A 16,331-nucleotide genomic window follows, 5' to 3' on the forward strand; every position below is an offset into this window, starting at 1 on the left:
TCCATACGTGCTGGTTATTCGTACATATACACCCACCAAACCCCCCTTCGGTCTTACCAACCCAACCACTTCGCAGTCGATCTGCATATATCGCCAGAAAAACCCTATCAACTCTTATCTGTCATACACTGTTTCGTGCCTGTTGATCTCTTGGCCGCATAACTTCCCGGAGAAGTCGATCTCAATCGGACACAGTTGAACTGTACTAAATCATCCTATCGACTCTTGGCAAAGACAATACCAACAACAACCCTCATTCAATCATGCGCTACTCTCTCGCTCTGGGTGCCCTTTGCGCCGCTGGTGCCTTGGCCAACAACGTTGACAAGCGTTCTTATGTGACCGACTGGACCATTGTCACATTGACCACCACCATCACCGAGTACCCTACTCCCACGGTCTATGAGAACGTTGCCGCGCAAGAGGCCACTGCCGCTGCTTCCTCCTCCAGCGCTGCTGCCGCTGCCGCTGCCGCCGAATCGTCCAGCTCTGCCGCTGCCGCTGCTGCTGCTGCCGCCTCCGCCTCTGCTGAGGCCTCTTCCTCCGCCGCTGCCGCCGCCGCCGCTGCTGCTGAGGCCAGCACTTCGTCTGTTGTCACTTCTGTTGTGGAGACCACCGCCGCCGCGACCACTGCTGCTGCTGTCGCCACTTCCGCTGCTGAGGAGGTTGCTACTTCCTGGACCTCCGCCTGGACTTCCGCTTGGACTTCGTCCTGGTCTTCGACTGTCGCGCCGTCCACCACCCTTGCGACCTCGACCTCGTCCAGCGCTAGCTCGACCGCCACCAGCGCTTACCAGTCCGCGGTCTTGTACAACCACAACATCCACCGCAGCAACCACTCCGCTAGTTCCGTCGAGTGGTCTTCTGACTTGGAGACGAGCGCCTACGCCCTGGCCGCCAAGTGTGTCTATGAGCACGACACGTAAGTAGATAGATCATGCACATCAGATAATTCTTGTTACTTGCGCTAACGTGAATCTGCAGTTCCATTGATGGCGGTGGCTACGGCCAGAACATTGGATATGGTGTTGAAGCTTCCGACATTGGCGTCATGATCACCAACCTCATGTACAACGACGAGATGGGCTACTACACCGACCTGTACGGCGAGGCCGACCCTGACATGACCTACTTCGACAACTGGGGCCACTTCTCCCAGATTGTCTGGGCTGCCACCACCCACGTTGGTTGCGCTACTGTCACCTGCGACACCCTGGGTAACGTTGATGCCTCCGAGGCCCTGCCCTTCACTGTCTGCAACTACAGCCCTGCCGGTTAGTATACCCGTATCCCTCCCTAATCTTCGATAAGAGATTGCTGACAGGCTTGATTTTCAGGAAACTATGAGGGAGAATATGGCACCAACGTCAAGCGCCCTCTCGGCCATGCTGTTTACGTTGCCTCCTAGATGGCGAGAGATGATTTCGCGTGACTGTGCCTGGAGACCGTCGCTCTTGCACCTTGTCAAAGAATAGTCGGTTTCCCTGCACCTGGCGGGTAAAACGGTCAGCGTTGCCATGACGGGCGTTGGGGATATCGATGCGTTGGGTTGGAGCTGCCTGTGATGGAAGTAAAACACCTGTCCCTGACCTGTCTGGTGCAAGGGCGATTCTCTGGCCACCGGCCATGTGCGAACATCGAACGATGGAGAATCTGACGATCATCAGTCCTTTTTTTTGATATTTAAATCTCATTTCGCCTTCGCACTGTCTATTTGATTTTGATAATAAGATTGTCTTCGTCCGAGACATGCCCTGCGCTTGTTTCAGGCCCGGATCGCCAAGACGCTCTGACGGAGGTTCCATCTGGGGAAGATCTACCCTACCGCTTGCCCGAAGAACCGAAACAGGATCCACCCGACCTCGGAGCCCGTGGGCTGGAGCAGGTGCACGGCGTGACTTGCCTTTTTTTCTGCTTCTCTTCACCTGTGAATATTCATTTGTTGCTTTTTCTTTTCTTTTCTTTTGGTTTGGTCTCAATGAGACAATATGACTCGTTGGCCTTAGACTAGATGATCTTCATTTCTTGTGTGATTATGATTCGGATATATTGCAAAGCGGGTGTGTGGATATGGGGCGCCCCTGATTTAGAATCGGTACTTGCTTCGGGATGACAAAAGCCAAAATGATGAGACCTTTTTCCATGACACCCGGCCATGATTGTGTGTGGAGAGAAGAGAAGTAAGTAAGTCAAGTACTATAACTAGTGTAGGTAGTAAGAATGGTCAACGGGTAGTCCTGTGTCCCTCTATCACTATCTCTATCTATCTCTACTATATATCTTCTTATCTGGTCAGCGCGGCTGTCCCGCCCCACCCACGTGACTGCAGCCTGCGGTGTCATTTTTTCTGCCGTCTGAATAAGCCCAGGTGATTGCCTCTTTTGGGGGGGGGAGGAGGAACCGACTAGTTTGGAAGAGAGAATCTGGCAGCTTCTCCTCCCCGCAACCAGACTTTCCAACAGTCTCCCTTCGTCCGAAAACGTCACCAATTGGTCTGCTCTCGTCCAGGATTATCGCCACATGTTCCAATTCTTGTCCTAGTTGTTTCCAGGCGCCTATTGACCAGGATTCCTCTCGTTAGGGCCCTTCCATCTCTCATTAAACTACTGTCTAATGCGGTCACTGCAGTTGACCCGTCTGTACCACTTCACCTAATTTCAGCAGGGTAGTGCTTCTCTATTGGCTGTGCCCTTCCAATCCCGAGTACGTGTCTCTAGTACTACTTAGTGCTATAGTGCTAGTAGTCTTTCCAGCAGTTGTTCCTACTGCCTTCTCTCTCTTTCTGCCTGGGATTCTCGGCTTCACATGATCGGCCTCCCCCCCCCGCAGTTCCCATCTCATCCTCTCTTTGGTACTGCCACAGGAACAACGCTCAGCACCGGATGGGGCTCTCCGCACATTCCTGACCTTCTCTTCTCAATTCTCAACTTCTTTCTCCTCGAGGTGTCGATAGGTACTTATATTGATCCTTGAATGCTTAGGTAGCTACAGCAGTGCGTTCGTGCACTAGAGCTCTCTCGCCTCCACCTTGTACGGCCCACCGGGCCTATCGCGCATATCTCTTGGCAGACCAGCTGGATATACTTCCCTCTGCCCCTCTAACCAGACATCATCCGTTCCCCCGATATCCCGTCTACCTGCTTGCCTTAGGCGCAGCTGCGGACGGTTAGGCCCGGCGAGCTGGTCCACTGTGGTTCGAGCCTTTCATCTAGGCGTAGCCTGGTCGTTTTCCTAGTGTTGGCAGCTAAGCTGTAAGTGTCCCTTCCTCCGTCTAACTCCCTTTATTCCGAAGGTACCTTTGGGTTCCACCCCACGGCCAGCAGTTGCTCCCCGGGTATCATTGCGAAATGATGAATTGTTTCCCCCTAAGTGGCCTTTACCTATATATGATACCATTCTCGCTGCACTAGTCTTCCATATGTTTTTCTCGATCTCATGCCCTTCACCCTCCATGATCACATCTTCCTCGTGACGTGAGCCGTGGTCATGAGATAATCCTTCAGCGCCCTAATACTACCCTGCCAATTTATCATAATATCTATCACAACATCTTGCCTCCCCCGTCAATCCCTATATTATCCATTTGTCTTTTCCATAGATTCCATCATACGTCTCCAGGACGGACTGCATTGTGCTGACACCATGTCCTACTCGTCCGTAGCAGTTCGCCACTTCACGGCCCCTAAGTCTCTAGGAAGCGCAATGGATTCTCTTCGTTCGAACTCAACTCCGGAGACCAAGATCAAGCCGTCTTCGGTCCCTACGTCAGTGAATGGAGGAACATCAGAGCCACCAAAGAAGGGCTTGACCTTTGCGAACCAGGATTCGTTACCCAAATTACCAATTCCAGACCTGGAGCAAACATGCAAGCGATACCTTGAGTCATTAGCCCCGCTACAGACACTCCGAGAGCAGGAGGAAACCAAGGCAGCTGTGCAGGACTTTCTCAAATCAGAAGGCCCTATTCTGCAAGAGAAGCTCAAGACCTATGCCTCGTCAAAAACAAGCTATATCGAACAATTCTGTATGTCATCAGACATTGAACTTATCCCCATGCCTTTTTACGTCATCTTAGGCTGACTCAATCTGCTTATTGCAGGGTACGACTCTTATTTGAACTACGACAGCCGTAAGTGACAATGTGCATGAAACGTGGGGACTACTGTACTGATTTGCTGTGTGAAGCTGTTGTGCTGAACTTGAACCCATTCTTCCTGCTGGAAGATGACCCGACCCCTGCGAGGAACAACCAGGTTACGAGAGCAGCTTCACTTGTTGTCTCTGCCTTGTCGTTTGTCCGTGCCGTGAGGCGGGAGGAACTCCCTCCCGACACTGTCCGGGGTACGCCTCTTTGCATGTATCAATACTCTCGCCTATTCGGAACAGCGCGTGTCCCGACCGACAATGGATGCGTGATAAGCCAGGATCCCCATGCGAAACATATTGTTGTCTTGTGTCGGGGTCAAATCTATTGGTTCGATGTGCTGGACGACAACAGTGACCTGATCATGAACGAAAAGGATATTGCGGTTAACCTCCAGGTCATCATTGGAGATGCAGAACAGACACCTATTCATGATGCGGCGAAGGGAGCGCTTGGTGTGTTGAGCACCGAGAACCGCAAGGTTTGGTCCGGATTGAGAGATATCCTCACCAAGGATGAAGGGTCGAACAACGCAGAATGTCTCAATATCGTGGACACGGCTCTGTTCGTTCTGTGCCTGGACTACACTGAACCACACAACACGTCGGAGCTTTGCGCCAATATGCTCTGCGGAACGAGCGAAGTGGTCCGAGGTGTGCAGGTGGGGACTTGTACCAACCGGTGGTATGACAAACTCCAGATCATTGTGTGTAAGAACGGCAGTGCAGGCATCAACTTCGAACATACTGGCGTAGATGGCCATACCGTACTCCGGTTTGCCAGCGACGTCTATACGGACACCATACTCCGCTTTGCTCGGACGATCAACGGCCAGGCACCGACCCTCTGGGCGACCTCCAGCCCTGATCCTGCGAAACGCGACCCTCGAAGCTTCGGCAATGTCAGCACAACACCCCGCAAGCTCGAGTGGGATATGGCGCCTGAGCTCAGCATTGCTCTGCGATTCGCCGAGTCCCACCTCTCCGATCTCTTGCAGCAACATGAGTTCCAGGTGCTCGACTTCAAGGGATATGGCAAGAATTTCATCACTTCCACGGGCTTCTCCCCGGATGCATTTGTTCAGATGGCCTTCCAAGCAGCCTACTACGGACTCTACGGCCGCATGGAGAACACCTACGAACCTGCCATGACCAAAGTTTTCCTACACGGTCGAACCGAAGCAATTCGGACGGTGACTAACGAATGCGTCGACTTTATCAAGACGTTCTGGGGAGACAACCCGGCGGAGCAAAAGGTGAGCGCGCTCCGAAAAGCGACCGAGAAGCATACCGCCATCACGAAGGACTGCTCGAAGGGGCAGGGACAAGATAGACATCTTTATGCGCTGTACTGCCTGTGGCAACGGTCCTTTGATGACGGCGCGTCATCCGCGAACAACAGCGTCATCAGCAGCTCCAACGGGTACACCAGCCCTGTGGAGACCGCGTCCATTGAATCGCCCAAATCTTCTACATCGTTATCGGAAGATGGACTGTCTTCCAATGGCTACAGTGTACGTGGGATGCGCACCATGCCCGCAATCTTCAGCGACGCTGGCTGGGATAAGATCAACACCACCGTGCTGTCGACCTCCAACTGTGGAAATCCATGCCTACGACACTTTGGCTTCGGGCCCACGTCTGCGGATGGCTTCGGCATTGGCTACATAATCAAGGATGATTCAATCTCGTTCTGCGCCTCGTCTAAACATCGACAGACTGCGCGTCTCATGTACACGCTCGAATCGTACCTGATGGAGATCCGGAAGCTGCTGCGCACGGTCAACCACCGGCCTGCCAGCCCGCGCACGAGCAGAGCACGCGAGATGGAGATGATTGCCGAGCGGCTCCAGGGCGATCACCGCCGGGGCCGGATCGTCCGGGGGGATCCGGGCCAGCTGCATCGGGGTGCCGAGACACCCACGACGGACAGCGGAGAACTGGAGGACGATGGCATGGGCGGATGTAAGTGCACCTCTGGATGTGTGTTCCCTTGCGTTTAACGACACAGCTACTGACCACCGAATCAGATGGGTTCTTTGATGCAGGGATGCTGCTCCACGCGCTCAAGGGGCTGAATGCAGACCGGGAGCGGGGCACCGAGAAGCCCGAGAAACGTCGGTTTGTCGGGAAGAAGTTGCGGCTGAATGATTATTGAAGCTGTCTGGGTGTGGGTGTGAGATGAGCTGGCGTGGTCTACTAAGGTCCATGCATTGTGATCAGTTTCTTATTTTCCCGTCACTCATTGCTCCTGATTTAGCCATGATGGGTGTTCGGCGTATATACAACGTGATTGATACCAATGCGATAGATGATTTGCAGCGTTGAAATTTCCCCACCATCTCTTTTGGATGAGATGCATAAACCTTGGGTGCCATACACCGCATCCACAACCAGATGGCGATGAAACAGCTGTCTGTCCTACTTACAGTACTCCGTACATCCGTTCCGCACGCCGCTTGCCGACGCAGACCACGCCACGCGCGCGCGCGAAGGTTGAATTTTCATATCACGGTGCATAGTAACTAACTACAAACTAGTAACCTACTTACTTAATCCTTCTGTGCGTTAACTGGTTATCGACTGATTATTAGTGATAAAATGTAATTAATCAGCTTGCACGATCTCGATTGTCTCCATCAGAACCGGCCCGGTAACAACCTTTAATCTCGCTAGGTTGAAACTAGAATCATGCCACTGAAGACAATGAGACACGTAGTACAACTGCATTCAGGCCATAACGGGGATCTCCAGTCTCTCTCTTTTTTTTTTTTTTTTTTTTTTTTTTTTTTTTTTTTTTTTTTTTTTTTCCCCAACACGCAAATCGACAAAAGAAGAAAAGAAAGATGTGTAGAACAACTAATCAATTCAATTTGATTATCTCTATTTGTATGTGATAATGGATGGATGGGTGCCAACTGACCCTCCCGATTACGAACAATTTAGCTGGGGAGCCAATCACGAAGGTTGGGTGAATCTGCCAGTGTTGTTAGGTAGTAAGGGTGGTGGTGGTGGTGGTGGTGGTGGTGGTGGTTGTTCACGCCACCGGCTAAGGTAGTAGGTAAGTAAGTAAGTACTCCCGTAGTAGATTTGTGCCCAACGCTGTCTTGCATATTGCATGCTGCATACATACATAGTATTCACTAGTAGTGGACTTGCATTGGGCTAGTGGGTTATTGGGGAGGTCTGTGTTTGAGGTTGGAGTAGGTAGCCTATCGGTTTTTGGTGATAAGTGTGTCTAAGGTAGTAGTAGTATCTCTGCATATGATTGTTATGGGAAGAGTGAAGATGTTGGAGTTGGGTCTGTGTACTGGTAAAATAGTTGTAGGATTCGGGTTGGCGTTGGGGGTATTGACTACATACTACTCATACCGTCTAAGTAGTGTGCTACAGAGTACAGCCAAGGTAGCTTGTCGTGCATATGCATGTGTATATATGTACGTGTATGTATGTATATATGTATGTCGGTCGGAAAGGAAAGATTTATTCCTTTTTCGTATGTGACTGGTGTTGCGGTGGCATCAGTGGTGATGATGGTGATGGTGATGGTGGTGGTGTATAGTAGATACGAGTGTTGTTGATAATATTATTTCGGTGTTGGGCTACCACTACTACTGCTATTTAGGTTTGAGTTTGGTTATATTGCTTTACGAGGCTAGATAAAATCATACTATGTAGTCTATATGTAACATGTGATCTTTGGTTTAATGTAGGTACATGGTTTATTATTGCATTAAGAAATTAAGAAACAGCTTGTGTGTGTGTGTTACCTGCCTAGTTAGCTGATAAATTCATTCCCCCCGGTAACATATCCCGTCTAATCTTCGTCTATCCTAATTAAACTTCCCATAACAAAGACATACCCTCTAGTCTAGTTCTTATTATTCAGTAATAAATCAAAAAGCCGCCTTTACCACCGGCTAAATAACCATCCAATGATACACTCGGCTGGTGAGATCATACCGATCAGACCCCTTCCTGTTAGTGAAGATCAAATGGTCGAACTAAGTTGGTTTAGTTAACACTAAGCTACTGCAGTACTAGGCGTAAGTAAGGAAGTAAAAAAGTATGCACTATATGCAGTTGTTTTCTGCTTCCAGGGAATCTCTGCCGGGTCCGCCGCTATCCGAATTTCGCCAAAAATGCAAGAATTAGGCCCAGTCGTTTTTCGTTTCTGCACAGCCTACAGCGTGCTGATGTCTACCGCGTGGTGTATTCTGCGTCCCACAGTAACTGTTTCTCCCCAAACACGCACACACACACACACACACACACACACACCTATTTTTCTTTTTTTTTTGCCCCCCGGTATGACGCTAACCGTAATGGGCACTGGTTGCTTTGTGTCTGATCCCGGCCAGTCATGTGCTGCACGTGATTCTTCCTGGCGGCAACTCTGAGAGTTCGCTCGGACAATTCCCAGAAGTTGTTGTTGAAGTGTTACACATAGAAGAAAGAAACTACTACTACGATACGACGAGTAAGGCTACTACTAGATAATCATCTCTCCCATAATCTATTGACGGGGAGAGAAAGCTCATTCTTTTTTATTTTTTTACTTTCACTTTTCTCGGGCATATCTTGTATAAAGTGAGTATCTTAATTTACCTCATACTATTATCTCTGTACTTGGTTTGTTTCAAATCTGGTGTCTAGCTGTCTTTGCCTGCCTGCCTGCCTGTCTGCCTGCATTTCCCGACACCGGAGACGTGCTGAGATCTGCTCGCGGCCGGAACCAAATTACGTGCCTTGACTCGACTGAGTATCGCGCCGCGGAGTTGGTGCCTTAAGCAGTTCAATTTTCAGGCGCTCAGGCTGCAGGTTGGTTGGTTGGTTGCTGCTGTTACTTGCTGGTTACTTCTGCTGTTACTGCTCTGTTACTTTGTTGCTCTTACTGCTTTTTTTCACTGCTACTAGACTGGTTCAGTGCAGTCAGTGCAGACGACAGCAGTAATCATCTTCATCATCATTGAATTTTTCCCATCACTTTCTACCAATCTGTTGCATTTCCACACCCTCATTTCCCCTTCTTCCTTATTTCCCAAGAAAGTCAGTCAGTCAGGCCATCGTCGCTCTGGCCCGGATCCACAGCTTGGACCGTCCGACGTGACGCTGGATTGCTGGGATTGGCTCTTCCGCCTTCCCTTTCCCTCTTCTGCTATTTCCCCCTGCTTTCTTCTTGCTTCCTGCTTTTGCTGCTAGCGTCCAACGTTCCCCATCGGCCCTGCACTCGTTGGCGAACGAGCATCCCTTTTGCTGCTTGGTCCTGCACCACACGGCAAATCTTCTCGCTCCGTTGCCCTCAAACCGGAGGAGGGGCTTGCTTGACCTGACTTGCGCTCTCTCTACCAATGCTGTGTGGTGATACTGCGCTGCTGATACCGATCTCATCATCCACTTGCTAATTTTACTTCCACCCACCCGTTCCACCCCGGTCCCTATCTTTTATCGCTTTCCCTGCTGGTGTTTTTCTGCGCTGCTGCTTCGCATGATCCCTATACCTAGCAATTCGTCTCTGGGAGCTCGGATCATCCAGCCTTGCAGTCCACCAACCCTTTCTTCCTTCGTCATCACTACTACTACTACTACTACCACCACTGCTACTACTACTACTACCTCTCTTATCTTGTACCCCCAATACCCAGTTCCGTTTCGCCAGCCTTAATAATCCTTTTTGTTTTATTCTATTCTATTTTCTTTCCCTCTTTTACCTCGTCGGAATTTCAAACTGCGACAAGAGCTACCAAGAAGGTTCCTGCGCCATATTGACCGATCTACAGCACAAGTCCTTTCCGAACTCTTAACGTCCTCTCCCCCGACCGCTGGGATTCCCTCTCCTGCCGTCGATCAGCGGTCGCATATTCCGACGACGGCATCCTTATCGACTTCCCGACCAATTTCACCCTTCGTTCTTCCCATCTTGAGATGATGGCGGCAGCGCTTGATCAACCCCTTTTCGACCCGATCGCCGGCGCTCCGGCGACCGATGCAGCCTCAATCACTCCTCCCCAGAGCGTGAACGGCAAGAAAGAGGTTCCCGATGGAGTTCCGTCAGAGCTCTCCGATCTCGAGCTCGATCCCCATGTCAACGGCGCCCAGGAGATACCATCGGTAGAGGCGGATGATGAGGAGATTGAGCCGGACCATTACTATGGCGGCGGCAAGATTCCGGTGTTCAAGCCGGTGAGTCCTCCACCATATTACCCATCCTGGCCAGGGTGTGGGCTAATGGGCATTCTCAATAGACTATGGATCAGTTCCGCGACTTCCAATCGTTCATCAACAAGGTCGAGGAGTATGGCATGCGCTCCGGAATCATCAAAGTTATTCCTCCTAAAGAATGGTATGGCTTGGCGCTTGTGCGGACAAACACTCATGGCAGGACGCTAACAGATGTGACCAACTTTAGGACTGATTCCCTACCGCCCCTTGATGAAGCCGTTAAGAAGATCCGTGTGAAGAACCCGATCATGCAGGAATTCCATGGCTCGCACGGAACATACACACAAGCGAACATCGAGAGACAAAGATCATACAATCTACCCCAGTGGAAAGCATTGTGTGAAGAAAGCAGTCACCAGCCACCTGCGCGGAGAGGTGAACGGCGCCGGAATCAGGACCGAGTGACCCGGGCTCCTTCTGCTCCCAAAACCCAGACCGCTCGATCGGACTCTCAGAAACGTCGTGCAGGTCCTGGTCGCCCGCCGAAACGGGCTAACCAGGTGAAGGTCAAGGAAGAACCGCCAGCCGATGAGGGCCTGGATAAGATCAAGCCGGAAGGCCCGCCAACACCCGTGTCTCCCGAATCGAACCCTGTCGAGGCGAAAAACGAGGAACTGAGCGACGGCGAATCCTTGCCCGGCCCGAAGCCCAAAGGACGACAACCCAAGTCTGTCACATCTCGCAGAAAGCACAACAAGGGCGATGCAATCGATTATGTGGACGAAGAAGCCTTCCAGGACTTTGATTACCGCATCGATGATAGCCAGGATTACACCTACGAAAGATGCGAAGAGCTGGAGACCAACTACTGGAAGTCCCTGATGTTCAACAACCCTATGTACGGTGCCGATATGCCGGGATCTCTCTTCGATGATAACATCACGACTTCATGGAATGTCGCCCGATTACCCAATCTGCTGGATGTCTTGGGACAGAAGGTGCCTGGTGTCAACACGGCGTACCTTTATCTGGGAATGTGGAAAGCTACTTTCGCATGGCACCTGGAGGATGTGGATCTCTACAGTATCAACTATATCCACTTCGGTGCTCCCAAGCAGTGGTACAGCATCTCTCAAGAAGATGCTCCTCGCTTTGAACAAGCCATGAAGAGTAAGGCTCCATCCCGAAGTCAGATGTCGGGTAGGCCGTGACGCTAATGTTGACTTGATAGGTATCTGGCAAAGTGACGCTAAAAATTGCGACCAATTCCTCCGCCACAAGACCTACCTTGTTTCGCCGAATCTTCTCAAGTCCCAGTACGGCATTACAGTGAACAAGTTAGTGCACTACGAGGGCGAGTTCGTCATCACCTACCCTTACGGATATCATTCCGGTTACAATTTGGGGTACAACTGCGCCGAGTCGGTCAACTTCGCAACAGAGAAGTGGCTCGATTATGGCCGGGTGGCCAAGAAGTGCAACTGTGAGGCCGATAGTGTCTGGATCGATGTTGACGAGATCGAACGGAAGCTTCGGGGCGAAGCTACTCCGGAGTATTTCGGCGAATACGAAAGTGATCTCGACGAGATCGAAGGTGCGTCGGATCTATTGACGCCTCCCCGCAGTGTTCCCGAAAAGACATCTACGCGTGGGCGGAAGCGCAAGAATGATGGTGAAACCACCAAGGCGAAACGCATGCGGGTCGCCATGGATGTTCCCAGAAAGATCCCATGTGTCTTGTGTCCCAACAATCTGGATTATGAGGACCTGTTGCCGACCGAAGATGGCAAGTCCCATGCCCACCGTCGCTGTGCCTTGTACACGGAAGAGACCTCCATCCTCCGCGATGAGTCTGGCAAGGAGGTGGTGTGTGACGTGGATAAGATCCCCAAGGCCCGCATGGGTCTCAAGTGTCTCTTCTGTCGTGAAGTGCGCGGGGCATGCTTCCAGTGCAACTTTGGCAAGTGTACACGGTCATACCACGCCACCTGTGCACTTTTGGCGGGTGTGCAGGTGGAGCAGGGTCAGATCGCCGTGATTGCGGACGATGGGAACCAGTACTCGATCCCCAGCGTGGACCTCAAGTGCAAGTACCATCGCCAGAAGAAGCCGTCCTGGATGGCTAGCGGCGAATCCCCCGACTATGACCGCAAGCTCATCCAGACGGCACGGGGCTTGGTGGCTGGGGATCTGGTGCAGTTCCAAGCGGACAAGGAAATTAACGGTGCGATTGTGCTTCAGAACCGACCGGAGGAACGCACGTTACTGGTCAAGGTGCTGCCACGAGGGTAAGTTTTCTTTGGTGCCCCACGAAGAGGCTGCATGAAGAGCCCCGCGGGCCTCCATTTGTTTGGATGTTACCCGATCGGGCAAGGATGATATCGCAGGGGCTAACCATTCGATGTGCAGGGACGTAATTGAGTTACCGTACCGGTGGATGCTGGTTGTTCGCAGGAGCAACTTCTCACCGCTGGCTCCAGGTACCAGGCCATTACCAGCCCACTTGGCCCGCAAACCCGAGGCGCGGAAGGAGTTGGAATCGGCAGTGCCGGTGGCAGGCAATCCATTTGGCGATGGGCGATCTCCGTATCAGTGGGCCGAGTTCGAGACGGTGGACAGCACTAATCACCCTAACCACCAGTCCGCCCCACCATCCACGCAGGTCGACCTCAGCAAGAGCGAACAGATCTGGTATTACCTGGGCGAATCCTCCACCGAGTGTAGGGCACAGTATACGCACAGCCCTAGCGTGCCTATCCACAACCCGCGCGCGAATTTCCTGGACAGCGTCAAGTCGCTCGGCGCCGTGATGGCCCGACTCCCCTCCTCCTACCCCCACCATCTCGCTCCGCCTCATCATTATGCTGGTGCTGGTGTTGGTGCCCCTCACCCTCATCTCCTGTCTCCCTTGACCGCCTCTGCTGCCGCTGCCGCCACTACTGCTGCTGCCACGACCACCACGACCACCACCTCCGCCGCCGCCGCTGCTGCTGCTGCTGCTGCCGCATCCCGCCGCCCTTCCCTGTTGCAGCACGCTCCTCTTGCCCCTCCTCGTCCTGCGCCTCCCACTGCCTCCTCCCCTGCTGCGATGCCGTCTGCTTACCGATCCTTGCCAACTCAATCAGCCCGCCATGCTCCGTATCCTCAGGTCACCAAATCTCACCATCATCAATCCCTTTCCCGTCCGCAGCAACTTCATAATCACCTTCACCATCAACAGCAGCAGCAGCAGACCCCCAATAACCTCCCGCCCAATAATTTCGCCAATGTCAGAGAGCTCATTGCCCGTCGTCGCTTGGCCCAGATCACCGACCATGCCAATGTCTTCGCCGGGTATACCATTGTCAGCCCGGAGTTGGTCGTAGAGACCCTCCTGGGCCCAATGGGCTCGGTACCACCGCCGACCGGGTTGGAGAAATTGGAACTGGCCATGGCTCAGCAGCGAGTGCAGCCTCGGGCACCGGATGGAACACTGTTGCCGCTGCAACCCCTCAACATGCGGTCCGAGGAGGTGACACGGTTGTTACAAATGCTCCGCTTCTCGCTGGTGAGTCATCGGGATCGGCTGGACGTGCTGCAGAAAAAGGAGTCGGAAAACATCAAGCAAGAGGCCGCCAACGGAGGTAGCCTGGCCGCCACTAAGTTGCCTCGCAAGTATGCCTACCTTGAGCAGCAACGGGAGCAGGTTCCGACCGTCTACCAGTCCCCATACGACATGCCCTCTGGGTTTACGGAGTATGCTCAGAAGACCTTTGGCCTGACTCCCTGTCAACCTGAACTGCCCAAGCCCTCTTTGGCAAACGACTACTTTGCCAGTCTCTCCCCAGAGGATCAGGAAAAGATTCTGAAGACGTGTGGCAGTTTCGTTCAGCGAGCCATCGAACGGTCGGCTAGTCACAGTCGCCAAAGCTCCGCCTCCAACCTCCGGCTAGCGTCAGCGCTGGCACAGCAGACCGAGAACCCGACCATCGATATCACCACCGTCGAGGACATGCCATTCCCCAACCTCGATTTCCCGCTGCATGCCGATTCTCCATGCTCGAGTTTCAGTCGGTCGCATCTGCGGTTCCAGTCACCCAATGATTTTACCAACCACGGGACCGAGACCCACCACGACCACCATGACCTCTTCGGGGACCAACAAGCCAACACAAGGTTCTGGCAGCATGGGCCTTGGGCAGCGGGTGATGGTAACACCCCCAACGAAGAGACCCGACCGTTCTTTGGACCTCATGAACGGCTGAAGCATGACTATGCTTCCTCAGATATCTCTCTGGGCCGTGGTGGCCCGGGTTCTCTGCACTCCGTCGACATGGCCGGCTTTGGCCTGGATGGAACGGACGACATCTGCAACGTTCTGAGCCCATGATGCTAGGGGCCGTGCGTGCGTGACCTCATTGTATTTGGCGTGCTATTATCACTGCATCAACATGTAACGACTTTATCTGGATTGACGACTGCATGACTGGGCGTTTGCGAATTGTTTTGCTTGTTTTATTTTTCCCCATTTCTGTGCTTTTGAACGGTTCTTTTCGTGATCACTTGGGCGATGATCATTGACGACGGAGTTGAAGCTAGCTGGCTGGTTGCGACTCAACTTGAGGCCTTGTCTACTGGAGGCCATGCATGATCTTGTTTTCATTGTCTGCGAGGGAGTTGATTGAAGTGATGAAGGCGAAGGAGTCCAGTATACAAAATCAAGGAGAGCGACCGGCTGGCCCCCCTCAAAAAGTGGCGGTGGGCAAGTCGGCCAGGTGGCCATCCGCCATACCCAACCCAACGCCAGGCGTTCTTGATGCCCGGGCTGGCCCACCCACCGCCGTTCCCGCGATCATTTGTTTCCCCCCGTCGATATCCATCCCTCTTCCCTGCTTTCGTTGCCCCTATCTTCCCTCCTATCTACCGTGCCCCTTTGTCACCTTTCCTCCTTTGCCTACCTGGACCCTCTCCCTACTTTACCTCTATCTGTTGGAGAGATATTGGGGCCTACTTTCGCCCCTCTACTTCTGGTCCGCACGTACACTAGACATGTCACACACACAAAAAAAAGAAAATCACAAAAGACAAACACAAAAACCTCCATTTCGATATCAATGGAATTTTCTCCTGCGAAGATGATGGACTTGTCTCTGTTATAGTGAACCACTTTCCCCCTGTTTGATACCCCCCACCTACATGCCCTTCCCCTGTGTTTTCCTATTCGTTCGATCTTACCCTCTCGGTCGACCTGATGTGTTTGTTATCCCTTCCCCCTCATGCCCGCTTTCTCCCCCGCATTTTCTCTATCTTTATTCCGTGGCGCTCATCCTTGCCTGATGCCCTGTTTGAGCACTGGAGTCCGACATGAGGCTCGAGTGTTGCTGGTGAGGGGTGGCAATGGATGTGGCAGCCGTCACTTACTTAGTAGTAGTGAGTGACAAGACACCAGCCGTGATGTACGTTGGAAATGGATAGTTTTGAAACTCCGAAATAGCTAGAAATCATACTATTATTTGACCCGAGGAAGAGTGCTATATATATATATAATCTATAACTGAAGTAGATATATCCTCGCCTTCTAAATATGCCCTACAGTATTTAACTACTACCAGTACTATTTAGATAAGATGTTGTCAATTTAGGCAGTAGTAATCCCTCGTAGACAGACCCAGATCTGGCACCCATCCTGTTACCCCACGAACCAGGCATTTCAGCACCATGGTTCGCAAAAGTGAGGAGCGAGCGGATATGATGAGACTCCCTTCTCCCCCTCCCCCACCACACACACACAGAGAGAGAGGAGAACCGCGCGGAGGCCATGACCCAGTCAGTCAAACTTATCCGGCGGGATCCCTTTCCGAGGCATCAGTTGCGAACAAAATAAGTAATAAGTAAAGTTTTGTTTCGCCCTCGTGTTTGTAAGTGTCACGAGCCCTAGCTTATGATGTACACGACACTGCAGAAAAGGAATGTAGTGGTTCCGAACGTGCAGATGCGGGGAGAATATGCATGGATGCATTAAAGAACCCAGTCAGGGGGGTACTGGT

The 16,331-nt window shown here is 52.1% G+C and overlaps 7 protein-coding genes across 7 annotated transcripts; all 7 read left to right on the forward strand.

Moving 5' to 3' along the window:
* Positions 1 to 263: 263 nt before the first annotated feature.
* On the forward strand, positions 264 to 1,408 carry BO83DRAFT_423918 (CAP domain-containing protein; the record flags this gene model as incomplete). The annotated part of the gene is made up of 3 exons (XM_025535129.1): positions 264 to 922; positions 985 to 1,274; positions 1,338 to 1,408. 3 exons carry the CDS (start codon positions 264 to 266, stop codon positions 1,406 to 1,408), a joined length of 1,020 nt encoding a protein of 339 aa, XP_025391712.1.
* A 226-nt stretch (positions 1,409 to 1,634) lies between these two features.
* Positions 1,635 to 2,091, forward strand: BO83DRAFT_173724 (uncharacterized protein). Its single transcript, XM_025526419.1, has one exon. The coding sequence runs from the start codon at positions 1,750 to 1,752 to the stop codon at positions 1,990 to 1,992; it is 243 nt and encodes an 80-aa protein (XP_025391713.1). The 5' UTR covers positions 1,635 to 1,749; the 3' UTR covers positions 1,993 to 2,091.
* Positions 2,092 to 2,734: 643 nt separating this feature from the next.
* BO83DRAFT_375497 (uncharacterized protein) lies at positions 2,735 to 3,251 on the forward strand. The gene has a single exon (XM_025530469.1). The coding sequence runs from the start codon at positions 2,806 to 2,808 to the stop codon at positions 2,971 to 2,973; it is 168 nt and encodes a 55-aa protein (XP_025391714.1). The 5' UTR covers positions 2,735 to 2,805; the 3' UTR covers positions 2,974 to 3,251.
* A 12-nt stretch (positions 3,252 to 3,263) lies between these two features.
* BO83DRAFT_375498 (choline/carnitine O-acyltransferase) lies at positions 3,264 to 6,473 on the forward strand. Its single transcript, XM_025530470.1, has 4 exons — positions 3,264 to 4,024; positions 4,100 to 4,129; positions 4,186 to 6,108; positions 6,174 to 6,473. Exons 1-4 carry the CDS (start codon positions 3,643 to 3,645, stop codon positions 6,299 to 6,301), a joined length of 2,463 nt encoding a protein of 820 aa, XP_025391715.1. The 5' UTR covers positions 3,264 to 3,642; the 3' UTR covers positions 6,302 to 6,473.
* An 813-nt stretch (positions 6,474 to 7,286) lies between these two features.
* Positions 7,287 to 7,739, forward strand: BO83DRAFT_173809 (uncharacterized protein). Its single transcript, XM_025526420.1, has one exon. It carries the CDS (start codon positions 7,408 to 7,410, stop codon positions 7,645 to 7,647), a length of 240 nt encoding a protein of 79 aa, XP_025391716.1. The 5' UTR covers positions 7,287 to 7,407; the 3' UTR covers positions 7,648 to 7,739.
* A 2,329-nt stretch (positions 7,740 to 10,068) lies between these two features.
* Positions 10,069 to 14,674, forward strand: BO83DRAFT_305975 (putative jumonji family transcription factor; the record flags this gene model as incomplete). The annotated part of the gene is made up of 5 exons (XM_025527281.1): positions 10,069 to 10,326; positions 10,389 to 10,486; positions 10,553 to 11,475; positions 11,537 to 12,593; positions 12,715 to 14,674. The coding sequence occupies 5 exons, from the start codon at positions 10,069 to 10,071 to the stop codon at positions 14,672 to 14,674; spliced, it is 4,296 nt and encodes a 1,431-aa protein (XP_025391717.1).
* Positions 14,675 to 14,803: 129 nt separating this feature from the next.
* BO83DRAFT_173850 (uncharacterized protein) lies at positions 14,804 to 15,767 on the forward strand. The gene has a single exon (XM_025526421.1). It carries the CDS (start codon positions 14,932 to 14,934, stop codon positions 15,421 to 15,423), a length of 492 nt encoding a protein of 163 aa, XP_025391718.1. The 5' UTR covers positions 14,804 to 14,931; the 3' UTR covers positions 15,424 to 15,767.
* The last annotated feature ends 564 nt before the right edge of the window (positions 15,768 to 16,331 follow it).

The sequence above is a fragment of the Aspergillus eucalypticola genome (assembly GCF_003184535.1).
Source record: "Aspergillus eucalypticola CBS 122712 chromosome Unknown BO83scaffold_4, whole genome shotgun sequence".
Classification (NCBI taxonomy): Eukaryota; Fungi; Ascomycota; class Eurotiomycetes; order Eurotiales; family Aspergillaceae; genus Aspergillus; species Aspergillus eucalypticola.

What these genes read in the sequence shown, in the direction of transcription:
- BO83DRAFT_173724 (XM_025526419.1), top strand. Translation starts at nt 1,750, where the DNA reads ATGCCCTGCGCTTGTTTCAGGCCCGGATCGCCAAGACGCTCTGACGGA.
- BO83DRAFT_375497 (XM_025530469.1), top strand. Translation starts at nt 2,806, where the DNA reads ATGATCGGCCTCCCCCCCCCGCAGTTCCCATCTCATCCTCTCTTTGGT.
- BO83DRAFT_375498 (XM_025530470.1), top strand. Translation starts at nt 3,643, where the DNA reads ATGTCCTACTCGTCCGTAGCAGTTCGCCACTTCACGGCCCCTAAGTCT. An exon ending in AAGCTATATCGAACAATTCT is followed by an intron (nt 4,025 to 4,099) that starts GTATGTCATCAG and finishes TGCTTATTGCAG; the next exon opens with GGTACGACTCTTATTTGAAC. An exon ending in TTATTTGAACTACGACAGCC is followed by an intron (nt 4,130 to 4,185) that starts GTAAGTGACAAT and finishes TGCTGTGTGAAG; the next exon opens with CTGTTGTGCTGAACTTGAAC.
- BO83DRAFT_173809 (XM_025526420.1), top strand. Translation starts at nt 7,408, where the DNA reads ATGATTGTTATGGGAAGAGTGAAGATGTTGGAGTTGGGTCTGTGTACT.
- BO83DRAFT_173850 (XM_025526421.1), top strand. Translation starts at nt 14,932, where the DNA reads ATGATCTTGTTTTCATTGTCTGCGAGGGAGTTGATTGAAGTGATGAAG.